At 44.3% G+C, this 16,919-nt stretch overlaps 1 protein-coding gene across 7 annotated transcripts in view; it reads right to left on the reverse strand.

The window, feature by feature from the left end:
* The window catches only part of sbno2b (strawberry notch homolog 2b), a 72,420-nt gene that overhangs the window by 8,940 nt on the left and 46,561 nt on the right, over window positions 1-16,919 (reverse strand). For 5 of the 7 annotated variants that reach the window (XM_015365580.2, XM_015365579.2, XM_015365581.2 and 2 more), the window contains 23 exons: window positions 15,224-15,391; window positions 13,843-13,923; window positions 13,376-13,475; window positions 13,114-13,274; window positions 12,658-12,791; window positions 12,442-12,532; window positions 11,471-11,614; window positions 11,009-11,126; window positions 10,263-10,368; window positions 9,902-10,055; window positions 9,237-9,413; window positions 8,717-8,814; window positions 7,496-7,578; window positions 6,511-6,693; window positions 6,232-6,353; window positions 5,995-6,126; window positions 5,435-5,570; window positions 4,262-4,374; window positions 2,602-2,673; window positions 2,151-2,259; window positions 1,971-2,042; window positions 853-996; window positions 454-548 (listed from right to left, as the gene is read on the reverse strand). In XM_015365580.2, coding sequence (XP_015221066.2) covers window positions 454-548; window positions 853-996; window positions 1,971-2,042; window positions 2,151-2,259; window positions 2,602-2,673; window positions 4,262-4,374; window positions 5,435-5,570; window positions 5,995-6,126; window positions 6,232-6,353; window positions 6,511-6,693; window positions 7,496-7,578; window positions 8,717-8,814; window positions 9,237-9,413; window positions 9,902-10,055; window positions 10,263-10,368; window positions 11,009-11,126; window positions 11,471-11,614; window positions 12,442-12,532; window positions 12,658-12,791; window positions 13,114-13,274; window positions 13,376-13,475; window positions 13,843-13,923; window positions 15,224-15,391 — 2,793 coding nt within the window. Of the gene's footprint in view, window positions 1-453; window positions 549-852; window positions 997-1,970; window positions 2,043-2,150; window positions 2,260-2,601; window positions 2,674-4,261; window positions 4,375-5,434; window positions 5,571-5,994; window positions 6,127-6,231; window positions 6,354-6,510; window positions 6,694-7,495; window positions 7,579-8,716; window positions 8,815-9,236; window positions 9,414-9,901; window positions 10,056-10,262; window positions 10,369-11,008; window positions 11,127-11,470; window positions 11,615-12,441; window positions 12,533-12,657; window positions 12,792-13,113; window positions 13,275-13,375; window positions 13,476-13,842; window positions 13,924-15,223; window positions 15,392-15,604; window positions 15,699-16,919 lie in introns of those variants that run through there. The other 2 variants (XM_015365585.2, XM_069186108.1) reach the window with 2 other exon arrangements.

Here is a 16,919-nt window from a genome sequence, read left to right on the forward strand (position 1 = left end):
GATTGCTTGCCACGAGTAACTGCAAGGCTTTGTGATGGCTCTGTCAGCATGCAATCAGCCACAGCTACCTGTTCAAAGCCAAGGGTGTGGTTTTGCACTGAGCACCACTGAATCAAACTGAGTCCCATAACAGGAACCAAAAACAACAATCATGACGAACGACCTCAAGGGAAATATTTGAAGATCAGGTCTATCCTTTTGCACACAAGCAGTGACTCCTGAGAACTGAGTAATTCTCTACCAATATTCCTCTACCTTAAAAACTGTTACAGAAATGGTAGCTGGAGATCAAGTAGTATTTTAACCTCCGCAACAATGTATCAATAAATTGAACCTCCAGCAGCGTGAGACAGATGTGAAAAAATGTGGCACAGATCTTGAATCATGAATACATCTTACTACCCAAGTGCAGTAAGAGAAACCTGGAGTGGACCCACTGTCTGAGATGCCTACCTTATAAAGTATCACCTGCCCATCCTGTGGGTTTCCCAGCGTAAGGAACTTCTCCTGAGTCTCTTCGTAGATCTCATCGTTTCCTGGAGCCAGGTCTGTAGAGAAAGGAGATACAGCACTTGCAGCATGTGTATTCAAGCTGAGGCTACTAAGACCATCCTAGCAAGCATAAAGTCTCTTCATATACAGCCTCTTTTGTTACAATAAGGGTGCATTGAAAGCCGAAGCTATGATCGGGTAAAGCTGTGAGGAGTACCCAGACATAACCACATACCATAAAAAGTGACTGCAAATGGTGTATTTTGAACACTTTATATAGGCTTGCACATGATCCAAACACTACTTTCATCGCTACAGTGAAGCCTAGGCCTTCAAGAACACAAATACACAGCTCTGTACCTAGGATGCCCATGTCATATTTGCCCTCCTTCTTGTCCTTCTCAATCAGGTAGTCAAAGTTGTCAGTGAAGTACTGGAAAAGAGAGTTCTGCTTGTGCACCTCCAGGCCAAGGATACGGTTCAGGAACTTGGTGATGCTGCAGTCTGGAGAAGCAAACACAAACATCATGAGGAACTGCAGCTGGAACTAGCCTAAGGGAAAGGGCTGCAGATGGTGAAATCTGGCTACGTCAGCACTTAACACCCTGACCGAGCCAACACAACACGGAGCAGACCTGTGCTGCCGTTTCAGAATGGTGGGTTTGTGACCGTGCTGAACCTTACAAGCTTCTGCACACAGTCTACATCTGGGGTCACCAACCCTGGTCTTGGAGAACCGCATTCAGGTCAGTCTCGCAAGAAAGCTGTTGTTACAAGAACGACATGGGGATGAACATTGTCCTGATGGACTGTTATCACATCGGGAGGAACCTGCAGGAAGGGCAGCAAGTGAGGTTCTACAATGTCATCAATGTAGCATGATGTAGTCCCATTGCAACAAGAGGAGTTTGTTAGTGGCTACACACTTAGACCACCAGACTTGGACCTATCCATTCATAGTCCGTTGTCCAGTGTATTATGCACACCTGCATCACACTCACTGACATCAATGAGGATAGCCTGCAAAAAACCTTCATTCACCATTTAAGAAGATGTGGTTCCACTGCTACCAAGTCTGGAGGGACAAACCCCAGCCTCCAACATACCAGGGGCAGAAGGGCATTGCTCTTTTGATAAGTGGCACCCTTGGATTCCTTTCTTGAGCTCTATCAACCCTGTTGGGTTTCAACAGGTTTAATCACCCCATTAAATGTGCCCAAAGACCTCTTTCACCCAGTGAGGTGATTGAGTTTTTATGCGATCACAAATGTGCCTGTAAGTCATGAATGATCAATCCAAATGAAATAATCCAAATAAAACCGAAAGTATATAATCAATAAGCAAAACTGTAGACTTTGTTCTTCGAAAAGCATTAGTGGCATACATATGATAAGTACATACTGTATATATGCTAAGCATCAAAATGAAATCATTTCCTTGTCATATTTTACCAGTAAAAATACAATGCCTACACTCACCTTTTTCTGTACTGATGCCAAATCGTGGCTCCTTACAGAAAATTCCCACGTCAATCATTCCTCGCTTCATGTCTGAAATAACAAGGCGGATTCACCCATCACACACAATAATGCAATGCCATGAACCTCAGTCCTCAGATCCCTGGCAGGGGCACAGTGGTGCCAGCAAGCAGACCTCACCTCTGAAGAACATGGCATCTCCACCCGGGTAGCCTTTAGGAGGGGGTACCTTGCTCTCGATCTGCCCCAGGATGGCTTTAGTAATCTTGTCCAGAGCCTTGGTGCCATACTGCAAGAAAAAAAACAACAACCCATCAAGTCTCGGTGACTACACCAGTTAGCAAAATGAGACATATCATCAAAATGAAACAGACCTTTCAATTCAACCTCAAGGTTCATTTCAATGCAATACTGGGCAAAAAATTTCAATTAACACAAAAGCGGTTGATTAAGGTTGTCTACTAATTATATTTTTCAATATTTTTCTTTCAGTTTAGAACTGACCTCTCCTACAGAACAGCAGGGAATGATTTTCTTTTTCCAGTAGGATAATGATTTAATACCAATCATACCGCCGTCAGCCTGGCGTTAACAGAGCCAGGGTAACCCGAGGCCAGAGAATCACTCGTACCTTGTTCTCAAAGTTGTACTTGCTCAGGTCCCTCGACTCCGTTGCTCTCCTGTCGCCGTGAGTTAAAGCTCCCTGGAAAGCAAGAAAACGTCTTTAAACCAGCACAACACTCTTCAAGGCAGCAGTAAATTAGAACAGTACACAACTGAATCTTCAGTTTCTTTAAAACCATGGTATACTTGGAAAGTGGCTTCCATAATGCTTACGTTATCAGAAACGTCAGAGTCCTACATACTCCAGATTTTCAAATCGTGCACTGAGAACACCATATTAAAGTGTCAAGTAGTGCAATTTGACGATTTTACAATCAAGGGTAATCTGTCCGTTATGTACCCCTCAAAACCCACTCTTTCTCCAGCCAGACCTCACATAGCTCCATCCCTTGCTCTCCGTTATCCCACTTCCTCACCCCTTAGCCACCGAATAAAGCCACACCAGAGGTCAGAAGTGCCTTTGGAATCGCTCAAGACGGCAAATGTAATCTTTCAGCTGTCGGCACTCTTCAGTCACTCTTTCACCATAACGCACTAACACTCCCATCTCTTAAACCGGCAGAAATCTTGTGCCATAGGAATATTGCACTAACATTCCTATCTCTTAAACTGGCAGTGACGTTTGATTGTTACACTTGTCCACTGCAAACACGAAGTAAAATGCAGGAGGCTGCACTGCATCCACACTCTCTGGGTACTGTTTTGAGTTTTGCCATTTCCTCATGTCCAACAAACGTGCACGGTGCTTTTAAGTTTGTGCAAGCCTTTTGGTCATTTCATCATCTTTATACATGTACAAAGATAAGGGCAGATGCTAAACAAATGACAGAAAATTGGTAAAATCTTACTAATTAGGAGTGGTCTTTAATCCAGCAGAATATTGTTCTACCTTACTGAACCTCAGGGAAAAGCAATTTCACTGCCAGACGATTCCCTGAGTGTGTGTGTGTGCACAAAGGTTGCTGAAACAGGACATGATTAGGTTTGATTCACAGAGCTGATTACAATACAAAGGCTGCTTTCACAGTGAGGTATTCCAGAACTCCAGGAATTAACTCTTACATGTGCAGAATGTGCTCAGAAAACAGAAGAAGTCATAAAAAATACAAAAAAGATTCCCTGAGCTGTCAGACATTTAAATTTATTTAACATACTTACACACAAGAAAAACTATTTTTATGTACCAAGATCCATGTACCCTGTTCCCTGCTTAATACACTTCTATCCCAGTCAGAACAAAGAGCTCTTCTTTGATCAGAAGCTAATGCTAAACTTAGTCTACGAGTCCCAGAGCAGGTTTAGCAGCACCTGTGACATAATCCCTTTTTAGATAACAGATGTTTTTCCAAGTTGAAAGGAAGCATGCACCAGAGGCGATCAAGGCAGCGAACCAAGGATAAAGCACACCTTCTACTCTTCGGACAAAAGCAACTACAGCACACAGGCCAACCAAGAGGCAAGAGGAAAATAAAAAAGAGCGTCCAGAAGCTTCAGATCACTTGCTCCTTGTTTTAGCTTTGGGGGAAAAAAAAATCTTATATATAACATCAACTATTTCTAAATAGTGCAGGATCTACCAGAAAGCTGTCATGACTTCATGGGAGCCCAGAGGAATGCAAGATTATGACTTCAGGGTGTCGGGGTGGCGGGGGGTATGGACCACGTACCAGGCTCTCCAGCCGCTTGGCCACTATGGAGGCGAAGCGCCTCTCTCCCGCCAGCTCCGAGATGAGGAAGATGTACTCGGGGGCAGTCACCTGGTTGGAACGGTGAGTCCGACCTGAAAACAAGCAGGAGAAGCATAATGAGCACTGCACACCACAGGTCACCTAACAGAAGCTCTGGCCTTCATGCTAAAGGACCTTTACTTATTACCAGCACCACCCCTGTTATTTACGACACAAACGGGATGATTTTGATGGCATCTAATTTTGGCACGTGAGTCTTTTGATTTCCGTGACTGCATTAAGAGGCCTTGTAACAATCTCACCCACCTCTCTGCCAACCCCCCAACCGGTGGTGAACCAGAAAGCCCATACAAGGCAAATAAGGGAGAGTCACATCTCTCACAGGCCACTGAGCTGTAACTCAGGCAGGCACTGAGCCGATTTCAATTTAGGTTAACTCTGACGGCATCCAGTGAAGTTTTAACCAGGAGGATGAATGATAAAGGTCACCAGACTCATTCTAAACCGTAGGTTCAAACACAACACAGTGCCACACCATCAGAGGCTTTGCATTGCAACATTTAATCACATGCATTTGCGCACAAGAAACCTTGTAAGAGAGAAGCTATAAATAATTGCTTCACAGTACAGAAGTTCAATCCACTGCCAGTGTGGTTTCACACCTTGGGTTTCTTTTTAAGTTTCATTTTTTTTCACAAAACAAGGCAGTGGAGATGCACCGCCCTGCATCACCAGCTACTGATACACATCTGTTGAGAAGTTTCACAAGAACTCGTCTTCAGTTTGAAGTCAAATGCACCTTCAGATAAATCGTCAGCAGGTCATTTACTAATTACTCTTGGGGTATCTGAATTTTCCTGTTTTCACTGAACAGCTTTGCCCTAGGTTATTGTCTTTATTTGCTTATAAGGCATTTTCAGGCAATTATTAAATTAAAAGCATGAATGTGCATTCTTTTGGCATTTTAGATTCAAATCACAATGTACCGGACTACACATATATGCAAAAAGTAGTGCTTGTTAAACAACAGGGATTTCCATATCAGTATGCCTTTCGAGCCGCTCTGAAGCCTGGATTCGGAGTCTGGGTCCCTGAGCGCGGGGACAAGCTCAGTCATGTATATGAGGGTCTTTGTCAGTGAGCTCCACTAACCGAACTGCTGGATGGCCCGGTCGGCGCTCCAGGGCAGCTCCAAGGTCATGTGGACCCTCCGTCTCTGGTTCTTCACGCGCTTATCAGCCTGCAGAGAGATCCCAGAGCTGGCGGCTTCGGAGATGATGGCTACCAGCTGTTGAGCAGAGTGAGGAGGATCAGACAGGAGTGCCACGTCAATGCAGGGGCAAGCAGGGGCCGACTTACACTACGGTTGCACTGAAGCTCATGAGGCCACACTACTGCAGGACTCCTCCTTACGCAGCCCGGGGGAACTCAGCTGTTCTCAGGGTCTTTCATTAATGACGCAGAGGAATGACAAGAAGGGCTGGCCAAGAGCTTAGAATGAGACTCCTGAACTGCACGCTAATCCTTCAGGAGAGATAGGAACCACAAGCACGGCACTGTGGGAAAAGACACTTCTTAAACAAGGGCAAGGGAGCTCTCATCCCGCGCCTTTCTGCTGCGTGCCACGCCAACCGCCACGAGCACCCGGGGGTGAAGGATCAGCGGGCTCAGCCGGCGCCCTGATCAGACCTAAACCCCAGGAAGCTGCCCACCTTCTCCCCGTTCATGAACCGCTCCTTCTCCTTGATGTTGACGTGGTCGATGGTGAGGCCCTGCTCGGCGCGGGACTCGTACCGCACGCTGCCGTCCGGGCGCCGGACCACGCGCCCCTTGCGTCCCGTCATCTAGAGGATGACAAGAAACGTGCGTTGGGGTGGGGGTGGGTGTCGAAGAAACGTACAAAAAAACACGTGCTCTTGCACACGGCTTTGGACAACTCGCGGGGCTACCTCAGAAACGCGCTCAGGTCCGCCGAACCGGTCTATCAGTTCGTCCAAGGTATTAAGAGGTAGGTCCTTTCCCAGGTCTTCGATCTTTTTTAGGAGGTCTTGCTTGATTTCTTCTAGTTTCGCTGTCAAAATAAAAGGCAGGAAAACCACACAAGACAAATGATTAGCACGCGTTTCAGTTCCTTGCAACAGGATTCCTGTACAAATCCAAACAAATTAAAACCCCCGGATCCCCGGCGTACATGCGGCACCCCATCAGCCGGGCGGAGGGGGACGTACCAGTGTGACAGTTAGTGTGGTTGACAAAGATGACGTCGTCGTTGTCCAGGAGGGACTCGGGGGACGAGTTGGAGTCGCTGTCCACCCCGTCGGACTCGGTGCTGCTGTCGTCGCTGATGTTGATCACACCCCCAGCGTCCACGCAGTGCTTTGGGAACTTCGGCTGGCGCCCTTTGGTCTTACCTGAAAGGCCAAGAACATGCTCAGCACCTGTAGTACCAGGTCACCTTTCGGGACCTTGACACCTCACGGGCGGGGCGGTGGCTCTGTGGCTCAGGATCTGCGCCTGTGACTGGAAGGTTGCCAGTTTGTATCTTGCAGCCGGCAGAGGAATCCTGCTCCGTTGGGCCCCTGAGCAAGGCCCTTAACCCCAACTGTCTCCAGTGTAAATGGGTGATCCTGCACACTGACCCCCAGCTTCTCTCCCTTACTGTGTCTCCTGGAGAGCAAGTTGGGGTATGCGAAAAGACACATTCCTAATGCAAGAAATTGTATAGGGCCAATAAAGTGATCTGATCTGATCTGACAGGGGCAGATCCAGAAAGCGACTGGGGTGGGGGGAAGCCCCAAGAACCAGATGACAATGTCTCATGCATTGCAAATAGGTAAGTCTGACAGGGAGGAATCTGAATGCCCAGGAAAATGGTAAGCAGCTTGATCCACCTACAGGGCTTCTGGATTTCTGGAAACTGGAAATCCAGGATTTCTGCCTAATTTATATAAGGGGTCTCTAATCTTCACAGGTGACAGGTGGCGTCTTGTGCCCCTGTTTTAACACATTTGATAACAAGAGCATTATATAGTAGTAATTAAGTAGACAGCAATTAAGTTTGGTTTTGGCTACAACTGCGATTATGTTTTTTCCTAGTAAACCGCAATTATTACAACATCTGTCTACCAGGCTTTTTCATGTTCTTAACCTGCAGTACTTCTGAACTCCTAAATATGTTTTAAAAAAAGAAAAAAAAAGGATTGGTTTTCTTACGTTTCCTTTTGTTTCCAGCCCCCTTTTCTCTTTTCTGCTTCTCAGACGGGAAGTGCTTCAGCACCAAAGACTGAAATACACCCCTGTGGAAGAGGCAACACGAAATATTCTTACAGCACAGCTCAGTGAAGCTCAAGAGAAATATGAATAACAGCACACGCATCTCGTGTGCAATAAAGCAAATGCCAGAATTCCACCAAATGTGGCATTGAACCAAGAGTTAGGGAGTTGTAATGAGAGAGTCCGATCTCTGAGAAGATTTCTTTTACGCACACAGCTTGTGTACCCTTTCATAAAGTCAAACACAAGCTGACTGAGGGCTACACATGACAGAAGACTCAATTCAGAATCCAATTTATTCAACAGCAATGACCTATGAAATGTTTAAATACCGCAGCTACTTTCAGACACAGAAACAGAGGCATATCATACTGCAAGCCACAGAAACATAGCCATGTGTAATATATACTTTGATAACATCTCATTGAGCAAGCTTTAAAGGAAATCTTCTGTCGCTACCTCAGTCTGTCAGGATGAAATGAGGGAAGAAAGAACAAGGAATTCAGGGACTCCTGATTCATAACCCACAAAGTCACAGAAGTCTAATATGAGTCAACAAGTAAATATTATAAAATGCAGAACAAAATGGCAATAGCTTAGTTTTAATAAATGCAGACAAGAAAATGTTTTCATCAGCATACTAATTGACTAATTATACAGTAAACACAAGTATGAGTCTCATGTGCCCTTTAGCAAAATATTGAGAGATTCAAGTAGATTCTTGGTATTCTCTGTGTAATGTATTCCATTCCAATGGTTTTTAAATTGCAGTCCAGGGACATTTGAACTTGAACTTGAACTTTATTGCCGTATGTAACTGGTACTGGTACAATGGAATTCTTACTTACAGAAAGTCTCTCGATTGTAAAACAAGTGTAAAAAACAGGACAAAGTGCAAACAGTGTATCAAGACAATGTACAAACAAAAACATTTGGGGATACCTAAAGAGTTGCAGGGAAGAACCCACAAAAACCTGAAGGCATCTTAGAAAATATAAGCAGTTTCAGTTTTTTATAAGCAGTTTTCATGTTTTATAATTGATATTACAATTATTCTACTGTGATTTACTTTCCTTCCAGATCATACAGGAAGTCAGCGTTAAAAAGTGCCCGACTTGAATAAGGCTGGCTAGGACCCCTTCAGCTCTCCGATTTACTCACTCTGCTGCAGAGACGAATCTGTCCAGATGGCCATCGTTCTCGTCCAGAACCTCTCTGGTGCGGGCCTCCCCGGTGGACTGCAGTCCAATCACGATGCACTGTAGGAGCAGGGGTACAGCGTCCAGGTCAGAGCTCACAAGCGCACCACACTGTGCACCACCCAGAGGGCGCGTTCGCACAAACTCTGCCTTTTTTATGTATGGGATTCTTATGCACAGAGAGAAAAACTCCTACAACATTACGAGCGATCGAGAATCGAGATTAGATTCTCCAAAGACTTTCTTGTTTTGAACCCCTGTGCAACCTGACCTCCTGCCAAGAGAACATCAGAAGTCCTTAACATATGTATTTTTCCAGCGCCAAATGGCATCGATGGATGGATCTTCAGATAAAGACGTGTTTATTGTGGACTTTATGATGATGGCGTGCCATGTACTCTAAGAGGCAGGCAGAATCACGCATGACGGGCGCCCCCACACGCCACGCTGCCCGAGATCCCACGCCTGCGGAGGACACCCACCTTGCCACTGAGCAGCTCCTTCTCCGCCAGCTGCACCAGGCGGCGCACTTTGGCGGCGATGCAGAGGTATTTGAAGAAGCGCTGGTGCGACGACCAGAACTGGCCCCAGAGGGACTTGCGAGAAACCAGGCCCAGGTCGTCTGCCGCCCGCTGGAACACCATCAGGGCCTCAGCCCACTGCAAGCAAGAGGCGGACAAAGGTCACATCTCAGGAAGGGTGGGGGCGACTGGATGGCTAAGGGTTGTGCTAAATGGAACCTGCAGAGGCAGCTCTTTCTATTGCTAATCAGTTGGAAAAGGGCCTGGCAGTGGAACGCAGGACAACAGAAAAGTACTGGTAGCTCATTTCTTTTCAATGAACACAGGCAGTGCAGGTTATTTCTATTGCATCATTCATTTGCCATGGCAAAGCAACACAAACCAGATCAGATAAAGAATACCGGAAACCAATATGGAAAATCTGATATAATCAGCCAGAAATCGCAAGTTGACGTGATTTTGGGCTCGGAAAAACTTTTAACTCTGCAGAAACAACGACAACAATAAACAGGGGGGGGGGGGAGGGGGCAATAAACCCAGCCAGCCCATTTTAGTCTGTAGTAAAGAAAGATTGGATTTCATTTACTTTTGTTAATTGGTTTATGGTAAGTCACGGGCTTCCTCACCAGTTTTGCAGCTTTGTTGTAGACCATCATGAAGTCATTGTCCAGACTGATCTCCTCTATCCGGAATGAAACTCCTGAAAAGCTGAGCTGCCGTGCGATGTACATCCCACTGACTTTCATATCCATGGCAACAATCTCCATGGCGCCCACCCCTCTGTAGAATCACAAGGACATTGTACACAACTGGATAAGCAGCACATATTGCCCAGGTCACGATCGGCAAAACAACTGTTCTGATAAGGTCCTGAAATTCAATTCCATCAAGCTAAACTATTTCTGTTAAAGACAGAAGGACATATCTCCCATATTGGGGAAAAAAAAAACATTACATAATAATAATACAGAATTTACCGCAACAGACCTTTTCTCAATGGCGTGCAGGAAGTCCTCAAATGTCTTAAAGGGGGTTCCTTCCCCCCAGATTCCCAGCCGGCTCATGTAGATCATGTTCTTTGGCTCAGAGGCACCTTGAAAGGCATGAATAGAGAGACTTTTAAACTTTCACTGGGCTGTGCCAATATCAAATAAAACTTTTTTAACATTTTTTAACAAGAAAAAGAATACAGCATCTCTCTCCAACGTTTACCCCTGGTATTGGTGGTACCTACCCTTCCAGGTTTTCTACTGAAGATCCCCAAAACTAAAGTCAGGCAACTGCAATGGATGCCCTGCGCAATAAGATCTGACCAGCAGCAGCGCTGCTCTAAGCTTGCACTGCCTGCCGCCCCGCCCTGCCCTGCAGATCTCAGCTACAAGGAGCGCCATACAATTCATGTCAGGATCAGACAGGATCCAGTGATGCCGGGAGAGGAAAAATCTGTCTAGCAGAGGCGGGAACATCCTGCTAGATCTGTTAGTGTCGGAGCAAGAGATCATGAATCGAGTAGTAGGGGAGCATAAAGAATATCCTTCCTTAAAAAAAAAAGTGGGACAAAGAGGGAAACCTGTAGTTTCCAGAAACTTAACCGCTTCTGGACACTCCCCGAGCATGTGAGAGAAGGCGCCCACAGCAGCTGATGGGACTAGGGGGTCGAGAACACTGTGGAACAGGAAAGATCTCCGATGTTTCTCACGAACGCAAATTTATCAAACTATATGATTCCTCACCTGTGGCACTGGCGTAAACCACCCTGGCATTGGGCAGCTTGTTTTGCAGGTCCAGGACAGCCTTGCCCATCTTCGTGGACGTGGCGTTTTTGGCTTTGTGGCATTCGTCAAACACGATCTGCAGGGGAGCGGCCATTAAGGAAAACAAACGACACGTTGCGCGCTATTGCAGCTCAGATGCTGCCATCTGTCTCTGCTCCACAGTTGCCGCTTCCCATCGCACTGTGTTATAGCCTTTCGTATTCCCTGTGGCACTGCCTGTGACTTGTTTCACAGTGCTTTATCAATAGTCTTCAGAGCCCTGGACAGTGCCGTTATGCTTCCCCAAACCACTTGGCTGCTTTTAACCAGGAACGTTGCAAGGCCAATGAGAGAATCGGGAAGAATATGGGAAAAAACATTCACTGGGGACGATAAAAACACGTCTCATGAACCAATGCAGAAAAGCAAATGAAAGGATACAACTCCATCGAAGTCCGGTTTACACCAGTCCAGGATCTGCGTCAGTCTGGTACGGTGCTGCCCACCAGCCTGGCTCTCCCCAATCAGCGCAGAGTATGTAGCAAAAAGAACTCCTTCTGAGGTAGCTGTGTCACCATACTTAATCTGAGGAGAGGAGATGAGCATCAGGTGCACTGAACACTGACCAGAACAGCTGCCTACAACCAGGGTCTCAAACCCTAGTCCCTGAGAGCCGCAGTCAATTATATAAACTTTTAAAGAGTAAGATATTTGTTTATAGTATTGATCAATCAACGAATCAATGAAGTTCAGTGAAGGGAAGTCTCAGCCTTGAGAAGCAGAAGGGTATTCTGATACAAGTACTTTCACTGAGAAAAAAACACTTCTTTAATATATAGTGGGTAAACTGATACAGGTCTTTGGAAATTAATGATTTGATGATTATCTATAAGACCTGCTGGACTGGGGTTTCCAGGACCATCAGAGAAGACCCCCATCCTAGATTAATGGGACACATAATTGCTCAGTAGCCTGTGACTAGTTATTTATAAGCATTTATAAGATAAAGGAGTAGAATAAAATTTCTGCTCCTATGATTAGGTTTTATAAAGGATTATTTACGTGACAGTTATGAAATGCAAGTATTAAATTCAAATTAAAATATGAATTATATCTAGAACCTATACTGTGCAAATGTTTCTGGTCTCAGTAAGTTTCTATTACACAAAATAAATAATCACAGTGGCTCCAATAGTTAATCATCACTACGTCATCTCCTTCAAACTCAACAGTAACACAATTTCCATGTTAACGAACGATTGGGTCCTTAACAGAAACAACTGCTTGGCTCACAACAGGGCCTTGGACAGAGCAGTGCCCTTGAGAAGAATTGTTTATTTCCTGTGGCATCAGACATTAACAACACAGAGCCAAGAAAAACTGATTTCTCCTCTTTGGGTCTTCAGTCTCACCTTGTTTAAGGCATGCACAGGGATATTTGGAGCATCAATGTCTTTGAGATCTCTCTCAGCATCGTACTTTAGATCATTGGATACACTGAACCTGAAGACAAAAGTATAATCCACATTAAGAAAAGAACACTACTTGAACCATAATTTAACAGAATTGTGGATACTCCCAAACCTGGGAACTGAACACTAGAGTTTGCCTATCTCTTAATCCCTTACCACAATGCCTTTTTTCTTCCCTTTAAGTAGTTTTCCAAGATAATGCCTGCTACAGTTCTGCCTTTTCCCACTCCTGCTCCGTCTCCGATTAGGAATCCTGCTCTTTGTCGATTCTGCAGGATCACCTCATGTTGCTGGGAATCAAGATGGAAAAGAACAGAATTGCTGAACATTGATTGGTGTTGCTTTGGTGGCAGCAAAAGGCACTGCTGTCTACAGCATCTAATGTTTCTAAGATAACCCTCATGTGAAATAAATATTCAATGCTTGGCTTTGAGAGACAATTGTTTTAACTCATCACAACTGTGAAAAACACATATATTAATCTAAGGATGTTCTGAGGCAAAAATGGATTAGAAAGGATAGTCCACTGCACCAGGCACACATTACAGCAATCAGTGCACAACACAGCAACTGCATGAAATCTAGACACACTGCAAACAAAGGAGAAATTACCTGGCAGCTATATATGACGGCCTCTAGCTGTAGATCAGAGAGCAATCCGTTTTTGATAGTGGTTTCAGGAATGGACAGCGTATACGTTATGTCAGGTGGGGGAACGCTGGACAATGTGTTTGTTTCAACAACAATATCAGGATGAGGGATGCCTATTTTAGCTGCAGAGAGATGAAAGATGTTTTGTTGTTGTTTTTAGATTGTTTTACTAAATGTTTTGCATGAGTAAAGAAGCACAGATAAGTTGACAAACTGGTCATACATTTGGATGGCTTGTAGACCGCGTAGGTCTCCACGTGGCCCAATTCCTCAGTCTCTTCTTCCTCGGCATCCTCCTCTTCTTCAGCAGGAGGCTGGGGACGCTGGAGTGGAGGGGAAGAGTGCACAGGGAAGTGACGTATGGGCGTTTAGCGAAGATGCGTTGCAAACAAGAGACTCTGTAGACCATAAAACTCAAACACGCTGCAAGAATAACATATTTGACTGGGAAGAAGAATAGAAGACTACAAAGGTATTAGTTAAGAGAACTAAAAATAAATGGTAGGATCAACAGGCACATTTTAAAATACATTTGGGCAAATCTCCTTGTGCATGACGATGTAAGCATCAAATAATTCATAAAAAAACGCAGTGGATCTCTATAAAGAGAAGAGTGGCCTAATCCCTGGAATCTTAAGTGAATCAGAAGTTTTCTTTGGATACATTTACAAACAGAGGCCCACAGTCTACCTGGTATCCGCCAAGAGAGGGGGTGATAATGTCAGAGATGTCTTCCAAACTGTTTAACCCCTGAAACCTGGTGGCACTCAGCTGCAACACAGAAAGAAAAAGTTTGAATAAACTCCTGGCATGGAAAATGTCTAAACACTTGAAACCCAAATATAAAAAATAAACAGTAAACATGGTGAGATGCAAGATTCCGTTCTTCATAAATGCAAATGTCATCTTTATACAGTACACACAGACACGAACTACTCCACATGCACTGTTGCACAGGTCTTTTAAACAGTCCAGAGAAAATGTCAGTTCTTGGTTAAATAAATGCACATGCAGGGCAAAGCTCCCCCCCAACACCCTTAGATGACTGCATGGCAGAGCCTTTTGAAATTATTGACTGAAATGAATTAAAATCAGGAAAAGGGAAAGCCTGGCAGGAGGTATTGGTCTTCACCTCTTACAAGTCTCCTTTATTTTACACAGAACTGTGACAAAGACATGCAAAAGAAAATCAGATTAACAGGGAGAAGGGTGACAGCACAGAAAAGGTCAAGGCAGTGGCTTACTATACAGGCCAGTACATTCATACAGTAGTGTCCCCATGCAAGAATGTTTAATTAAGGTGTCACTGTAAGCAACACTGCAGCACCAAGAAAACCTTCAGACTAACAAATCATCCTAATCTAGACTCTCTCCCTCACCCCAACATAAAAAACACTAAGATATACACACAACCAAAATGTTTCTGACAACATTGTAAAGAGCGGTTTCTGATTTGCTTTGTGTGTTCAATCTAGTATGTCAGTATTTTGTAACACTAGCTCACACAGGAAGCTCATGTATCAAAACCCGCACCCTAGAGCTGAGAGGCAACAGTGCTAAAATGCCAAGGTCTGTAGTAGCTGAAACTGTTGACAAGACAGATCACGATTCGTACAAATAGCCAGTGGAAACTGGGATACAGGCCCCTGTCAATCCCCACTACCTGCAGCAGGAACCACAGCATGTAAAAGACATTTATCTCTCACAACTGGATCCTGCGATAGATGGACGACAGAGGAAGACTGCCAGGCTTTTTTTTTTTTTACGCCGAGGCTATTAAAAATTGAAGAGGTAATCAACGTGCATTTTAAAACTTAACGATGGCCCCAGGCAATCAATCAACCGTTCTGTGAGAAGCTGATTAATACAAGTAACATTTGCAAAAAGCCCAGAGCGGCTAATTCAATCTGGAAAGATTCTTCGAATGCCAAAGAGAGACTTTTTTTTTTTTAATAAAGTGAGTCAAAATAATCAACTCTGCCTTTCTCAGAGGAGTGTATCTGTTCTGTCAGCGTGAGAATGTGACGCCTACGCGCTCCTGAGGGTTAAGGTCTCTCTCCTGCAGACTAACCTCCAGAGGGTTCTGTGAGGGCGTGTTGATGTCCCATAGTGTTGGCACATGTGGCAGGTTATCCGTGCTAGTGTTGAGGAAGTTCGGTGCGTCTGCATATTCGGACAAGGAGTCGGGGGGCGAAGAGAACAGAGAGGGGTTGGAAAGTTCATCGATGCAGGAGAGGTCCTTGTGGAGAACAAGAAAGATAAAACGGACGTTAGTTTGCTTTTTTAAGAGACTTTCTTAAGAGACTGCCAAATCCAAATTTCGATAGGTAAAACGTGCGTACATCTCAAATCAAATAAAAAAAAACCATGTTAGAGGTGTAACATGCTGTTTCATTTGACTAATTTTACTATATACTACATTTCACTTCAAAATCATGAAAGAGGTGAATACCATCAACTACAGTTTGAATTTCATTCACACTGCGAGCTAAAGAATGCAAAATGAAAAAAAGGTCCCCACACTTAAATTGTTTCTAAAAATGAATTTTCTTAGAATTGTTTTGAGAGGGAAACAAACAAGCCTGGTCTTCATTCTTTAAAAATAAACCTTGCCGATGAGGTCACACAACGTACATCTAGATAATGGCATAACTCTGTGACATCATAGAGAGACCTGAAATGACTGTTTCTTTGTTAGAAGCTTGGCTAATGAGGTTTTCTCACGCAGATATTCGCAATATTTCAAGCAGCAACTCTGACCTGGAATTCAGTCAGCCTGGCGGATGTGCAAAGCCATTTGCAAATGACTTGAGCTCAAAACCTATCTGACCTTCAATTCTTTCGTTTTCTATTTGACACACTGGGTTCAGAGAAGCCAACTGCCAAATCTGGCAAGTCTATCTCTGCAGAACTTTTGAATGCTAATCAGAATGTTAGTCTACAGTGCAGTGATATGAATCTGTAATCTCTGAAAGGGATTTTAATTTAATATTGCGTAATTATTTTAGAATAATGTAAAAAAATACCTAGGTGAGTCTTTGATGATATCTCCTACTGAAGCACTGGGGTACACTATGAATCACTGAATCACGCACGACCTATAAAGAAACAAACCCTATGCAGTACTACGAAATTCAGCTTCCTGAGTAACTGCATGACTGAAGGTATTTATTGATTTGTTTATTGATTATTGCATCATCTGCATTCAAGCTAACTTTCTAAAAGATAAGCTTGATTTATTTCCCATGTCCTTCACACTGCACGTTTACAGAGCAAAATCCTTTTTTGGTATTTAATGCTCCTGTGTCATAACCAGGAAATGGAGACATGGCGATAAGCACAAGCAATGTGCACCAAGCAGGGAGATTAAGATTAACTGGGCGTCATTCATAGAAAATAGCACTGGAAAGCATTAATTAAATGGCAGAATGTTGGGGAGAGAGGGGTTAAGTTTAATCTCGCTGATGTGGGTTGAGTCATTCAGAGCACGACTGATTTCCAGTGCCCTTCGTATTATCCATTCTAAGGCCAGACACAGCGGAGCAACAGCTGTCTCTAGCTGTTCTGTAAAAGCCACAAACTGCCACTAGACCCAGAGGACGGGGGTGGGTGGAGGAAGAGGAGGAAAAATTCAAATCAAAGTATCGTAGGGGAGGTATGGGGGAAAGGGTTCTTCGCCGTTTGAGTGACACTGATAACTATTTTAGCTGCACAGTCACATTCTTCACCGCACTGGGGCCCACACAACGTTCAGTCGGTGGGGCCAT

Source organism: Lepisosteus oculatus, chromosome 29 (assembly GCF_040954835.1).
Source record: "Lepisosteus oculatus isolate fLepOcu1 chromosome 29, fLepOcu1.hap2, whole genome shotgun sequence".
In the NCBI taxonomy this organism is placed as follows: domain Eukaryota; kingdom Metazoa; phylum Chordata; class Actinopteri; order Semionotiformes; family Lepisosteidae; genus Lepisosteus; species Lepisosteus oculatus.